The following is a 6,574-nucleotide window of genomic DNA, read 5'->3' on the forward strand; positions in this document are numbered from 1 at the left end:
GATTTTTCTCCAAAAAAAATCAAAAGAAAGAATGAAAGTATATTTTGGAAACCTTAATTTTTTGCATTGTGACATTATTTAAAGACATTTAAGTTAATTTTACCACCTTAATTATTTTTTACCTTCTTAATTGTTCTTGAATTATGATTTTCATCACTGTAATACATGTCATTTTTATTCACCAGCATTACTGTAAAAATACTGTTTGTAAATTAAAAACAATTAATTTTGAATAAAGGCAGTAAAACAAATAAAAAATATATAAATGTCCTCATTACTGAAATGCAAAATAATGTCTCATTCTCATTACTGTAACATTAAAATTACTAGAAATAATAGAATAGAATAATTAATAATTATTCTAGAACAAAATAAGAGAAGAGAAAAATAATCAAGTTATTTATATTGATGTTTTACTGCCTTTAATTTATTAAAAAATAATTGATTTTAGTTTAATTTCTACAGTAATACAGATGAATAAAAATTGTATTACCGTGATGAGAATCATCATTTAAGAATAATTAATAAAAGACTGATGCATTACAGTAGTGGTAATTGAGTGGTAAAATGAGCTTAATTATGAAAATAATGTCAGAATGCAAATAAAAATCCTAATAGAGTCATAATTGTAGATTACATTTTATTTGTGCAAAATAATTAATTATTTTTTACCTGATTTAATCAAAGACAATATTTTGAAGCCCGTTTTTGGTGTTAGGAATGACAGTGTTTTCATGATTTGTTTGGTTCCAACGCCCGTATTCCTCATCTCACCAGCAGAGGACGCACTTCCAATTTCACATTTTATTGTGGTAAAGCCTGTCAGTCAACAGGAGGTTTATAGGTCACAATAAGTGAGTTCAGTGAAAGTGTTCATGTTTAACTTTAACCACAGAAGAAAGTTTAAGTTGATGTCAGGTTCCTGTTCTGAAGCAGATGCATCTGTGTGTGAAATGTGTTATGAGAGAGTAAAGGTTAAAGGCACAATATGTGTATTCAAAATAAACAAAGAAACAAAGGCATAGTTTGATGACGCTATGACTTAGTGTGCAATCATGGGAATTGTGGTCTTCATCCCCACAGCCGATGCAATCCGACGGGGCTTGGGCAGAAATCATGTTCATGGATGAGCTAATGATTTATTAATGTAGTAGAATGAAGCAGGGTGAGGCTGAAAGCCGTCGAAGCGAAACGAGGCCGCTGAACGAGTGTGACACATGGCTCGAAAGCAGCGGAGCTTTTATTATGCCACAGTCGACCACTTCCGCTCCTTCCGGTCGTGCGTATGTGGGGTAAAGCAGCGCTGTTTTATCAGATACATTTGAAAGTTCTGTTATAATGCTACTCTGTGCGGTCGTCACCGGCCTATTAAAACGCACAACATATTAAAGCGTCTTTGGTGTTTCCATATTTTCTACAAAACAAAACCGGAAATCAAGGGGTTATGACGTCATTGGCAGGCGACACAATGACACTATGGACACACTTCGTGTCACTAGTTAAAATTGCTTATTTCTCTGGATTTAAACATTCTTCGAAATATTTGGGATAATGTAAGAACACAAGTCAGCAAAATATATAACACTGTTCTAGTGGTTTTTGGCTATTTGAATAAAAAAATCTTACATAGTGTGCCTTTAAATGCAGTTGACAGGGAGTGTCTTGTTTTATAGCAGGGAAGTGTGACGAAATGCTCTATTTCAACTTTTCAATGTCAAATCAATTTTAACGTCATAACCTTGACTGAAAGTATTTCATTTTTGCAACAGATAAATGTTGCTCTGCTTATAGATATATTTCCATGTGTTTTATAATTAAAAACATAATGCTGCATTAATGTAGCTGTGTGATTTTATAAAAGTTTAGCTTGACTCTAATTATCTGTTATAAATGAAGAGTATTTTAGCTTCAGCTACAGTTTTTGTGGTTCCTCATGAAGCAGTTGCAGGTACTTCTGATGTACTGTTGTCTCCATCTTCCTTTGTCTGTGTGATATTCATGTTATTTATTGCAATAAATAAGACTGTATTAAAATGTGTGCACCATTTGAGGCATATTCATTTCAGCTTTCTCAAGATGATTGCCAGTGCTGCTACATGAAATCAACCTGTAAAATATAAACCATGAGAATACATTTTAGTTGTGGTAACGTGTTCAAGCAGATAAACATCACAAGCGCACTCTCAGCCCAAAATGGTTTCTCCAGTAGTTTTGTATGAATACAATATAACCACACTGCCATGCATTCTCTTAAAGGTTGAAAATTTATTCTACTTAAATATCAAGTTGTAAATATCAAACATACACCACTTTATCCAGGTCAATTTTTACACATACATACATTCATTAATAAAAAAAAACAATTAATACATTAAAGGGGTCATATGATGCTTTTTTAAAGATCATTATTTTGTGTATTTGGTGTAACAGAATATGTTGACATGCTAATATTTCCACATAGTGAGGTAGATATGTGGGGGTGTGTTAGAACGAGCCGTTTTAGGGGGGCGTGGCAGAGTCTTAACTTTGATAAAGAATATCTCTTTGGTTTTGAGACTTTAGTCTTTGCAACTTCAGGGATCTTATCTATGCACAATCAGCTTGTAACACTCCAAAGAGAAAGGAAAACTTGAAATCGCATCATGACCCCTTTAATAAAAATAAATAAAACTTCTTGTACTGCCTTAAATGCAATTAAAAATGAATGGATTTTAATACAAAACAAAACAATTTTTACAGTAATACAAATTATTAAAAACTATAAAAATTAAAAACTACATGTACTACAGTTATGAGAATCATTATTTAAGAATAATTTACAACAAATACTGCATTTGTAAAGTTGATATAAATCTACAATTTATTAACCACTATATTTATAGTTTTATTTGAAATATTTGTTGTCCAAAATGTCACCTTATATCGCTCGTCCATTATTCTTTTACTGTCAATTTTTTTCTTCAAGCATATAATAGCCTACCTGTTTAATGGCAGGTTCTGAGTGTGACATATCTTACACCATAGTGTGACAACATGTCCCAAAAGGTCAAAATGAGGTCAGAGAACCGTAAAAAAAAAATCTGGGCACTGAAAGTGGACGTTTTTGTAGTCAATCAAATTTGACATTAAAAATCAACCTACCGTGAGAAATAGGACAAGCTCAGCTGAAGAGGCGGAGAAACCCCCTCATCTTAATCTACATCATTCCCCTTTAGGCGTTCCATTGCTCGCCGGGTTCCCTCAAAACCACTGTAAAATCCACCCAGAGGTCAATCGGCCAACTTCGACCTAAGCGTTCTGATTTCGTAAGCCGTTCTCCTCTGAAACATGAACATGTCTGCGAACTTGACTGACTCGTGCATATCCCCTGATCTCGGACCTTCGAACCGGTTCGTGGCGTCGACCGTGGTGTATGGACTGGTTCTGGCCGTGGGTCTACCGCTCAACACGTTCTCCCTGTGGATCCTGCTGCGCAGTCACGGGTGCCGGTCACCGTGCGCCGTGCTCATGGTGAACCTCGCCGTGTCCGACCTGCTCCTCGCGCTCTCCCTGCCGTTGCGCGTCTACTTTTACGCAACGCTCCGGTGGCCGTTTGGAGCGGCCACATGCACCGCTGCCATCATTATGTTTCGCGTCAACATCAGGACGAGCGGTATCTTCATCACTTTAATCAGCGTGGACCGGATGATCGCCCTGGTCTTCCCTCTGCGCTCCCGCTCTCTGAGAACCTCCGCGTGCGCCTTTAAGTGCTGCGCGGTCGTGTGGATCCTCATCTCCAGCCTTTGCATCCCAGAGAATATAAAACTCTACAGCTCCCTGAAACATTGTTCCAGCATACCGTGCTTTGAGGCTCAAACGCACCCCGAAGACTCATCAGTCATCCCGCTCTCACAGGCGATATTTTTATTAATACTCCTGCTGGTCAATATCGTCTCCACGGTCGTGGTCATAATCGTGCTGAGGAAGCGTCCCAGCGCTGGCGCGGCCAAGGTGAACAACAAAATGAACGTGATACTGATTTTTGTAGTCAACATGTTGGTGTTTATAATATTTTTCCTGCCGTTTACTTTACAACTCTTGCGGTACAATAAGAACAACAGCAAGGTTTTACGAGCGCTCGTATGCCTGGCGAGTGTCAACTGCTGTCTGGATCCGCTCATCTACTACTTCTCTCTGGACTCGTTCTGGCAGGACAAGGGTAAAAGGCAGACGGATGTAGGCACTCATTCCCTCAGCAGGTCGATGAAAAGGTTTTGACAAGCTGAGAACAGTTAGGATGAACAATACTAAGGAGCCCCCAATGGGACATGGCGATGGATACAAGTGTGAGAAGGAAGGAAAACTATATTACAGTGTTTTTCGTTCTCTGGCAAAACTTCTCTCGCAAAAAAAACAACAACAACAAAAAAAGTATTGCGTTCGCTTGAGAAAATTAGCGTTTGCTTGCAAAATTATTCAATTAAACTGAATTCAGGTAAATTGGGCACTTTTTGCCATTGAGATGATTGGGTAAAATGTCCAATTATACTGTATTCACCACTATAGTTTTTCCTCCGACGTTATATTATTTCCATCGCGAAAGTTCCTCGGGTGGAGGCAATAATTCTTGATTTTTTTTTTGCACCATCAACAGGTCCCTCGATACACTGGCCAAGATAGAAGGAAATTGGGCAATATGCAAAGTATTTGGACACTTTGCACATAATATAGTTAGTGTTCAAAACGTATCTGAACACTTTATGATTATCAAATGTTGGTGGAACATGTTATTGTGATAAACTGTGGTTAATCTTCCAGAACACCTGTGTGAACTTGAGAACTTATTTCATTCATCCACTAAAAATGATCCTGAGCAGGTGAAACGGCAAAGTTGGTTGGATATTTTATTTAAATGTCCCATTTAAATCTCAAAATTTGCACTGTTTTTTTTTACCTGATTGGTAAGAGTCACATATTGTGATTAAACGTATTAATCTGTAATTTCATTATTTTTTTAACTGCCCTATACACTGTAAAAAAATTAGTGTAATTTTAACCGTGAAATATTGTAAAAATGCTATGGAAAAAAACGTAATAGGTTAACAGTAAGTTCCCGTACTATGTACAGGGGAAAATTGTAAAAGATCTAACCAGACATTTAATGTAATTTTACAGTAAAATGCTGTTAATTGTAAAAAAAAATTAAGAAGTAAAAATAGAACAAATCAACGTATAATGTACAGTAAAAAACTGTAAACTGATATTCCCAGAATTCCCTGCGTTGACGCTCCACATTTGAAAGTATTTTGTTTAAATAATCATGTTTCTTAATAGCTGTCATGTTTGTTATGTACATGTGGGTTTATGTTACATCTGTTGTTTAATGAATGTTTATAGTGTGAATGTGTGCCTTCTATATATTAGTATATACTTCAGATTGTGGAAAAGCTACTTGTGATGAACTGATTCTTCATATTGCTGTCTCATTTACCACCTGCGTTATTATGGTGGTTGTCAATTTATGTTAAAGATGCAAAACAGATTTTAGTAGCAGTGTGCAATGTTGAATTCACTAGTTTACACTCAAATTTTCTTGTTTGTAAATTACAGTTTTATACTGTAAAATTTACAGTTCTGTACATGTTTTTACAGTTTTTCTGGGTTTTTTTTGTTTTTTTTACAAAAGTACTCTGGCAACCACAGCTGCCAAAATTATTTTGTAAAAACTACAGATTAATTTTTTTACAGTGAAAGGTACTTGAAATGTAATTTGAGTCTTATCTGTGTTGGAGCCTCGTGTAAAGACTTTCCAGAATATCTCCAAAAAAAAAGAAAAGTTATATTTTTGCTGATAATGTATAAAACATGTTTTAGTTGTATATTTGCTTATTTATTTTTATGATGATGGCTAGTAAACCACATTGAAGCTATGCTTTTTTCCACTTCCTGTGTTACCAAGGTGCAAAAACTACTTCTCTCGTTCAATGCATTCTTAAAAGTAAAACATTTTGCCCTAAGAACACTTCAGAGGAACTTCTATGTACATCTGTCTTTAAAGCATGTCAGTCACAGCCACAGAAATGTAAATTTAAAAAGAGTCTGGTTCCGTCTAAATTAGTAAACATGAATGTCTCTGAGGTCATCTTTGATGAACACGCTGTGCTTAAATATAAGTAATGTTGGCTTCGTACAACATGAAGATATTTTGGATGAAAACTAGCATATCCCTTTTTTGTCATCATCATTTGCTATCATAAATGTTTACAGTTGAGGTGGTTTCTTTGTATAAAACAGTTACAATTATATCGTTGCAGTGGTTTATCCAGTGTTGTGATAAATTGTAATAAATTAATGTCAGATGACAGAAATCTGCTTATTTTGTATAGTTGATATAGATGATTTCAAAGCACTTTTTTTTGTTGTGTAATCTAAGATGTTTAAAACTGACTTCTTTATCACAATAATAAATGTATGGTGTCTTTTATCATGTGTACTAATTGTTGCCGCATTAGCTATTTTTTTAAATATTTTTTATATTAAAGGGGTCATATGATGCGATTTCAAGTTTTCCTTTCTCTTTGGAGTGTTACAAGCT

General features: G+C 35.4%; 1 protein-coding gene across 1 annotated transcript; it reads left to right on the forward strand.

The window, feature by feature from the left end:
* Positions 1-3,333: 3,333 nt before the first annotated feature.
* On the forward strand, positions 3,334-4,272 carry LOC107695172 (lysophosphatidic acid receptor 4-like). The gene has a single exon (XM_016494990.1). The coding sequence runs from the start codon at positions 3,334-3,336 to the stop codon at positions 4,255-4,257; it is 924 nt and encodes a 307-aa protein (XP_016350476.1). The 3' UTR covers positions 4,258-4,272.
* The last annotated feature ends 2,302 nt before the right edge of the window (positions 4,273-6,574 follow it).

Source organism: Sinocyclocheilus anshuiensis, unplaced genomic scaffold (genome assembly GCF_001515605.1).
Source record: "Sinocyclocheilus anshuiensis isolate Anshui unplaced genomic scaffold, SAMN03320099.WGS_v1.1 scaffold550, whole genome shotgun sequence".
NCBI classification, from domain to species: Eukaryota; Metazoa; Chordata; class Actinopteri; order Cypriniformes; family Cyprinidae; genus Sinocyclocheilus; species Sinocyclocheilus anshuiensis.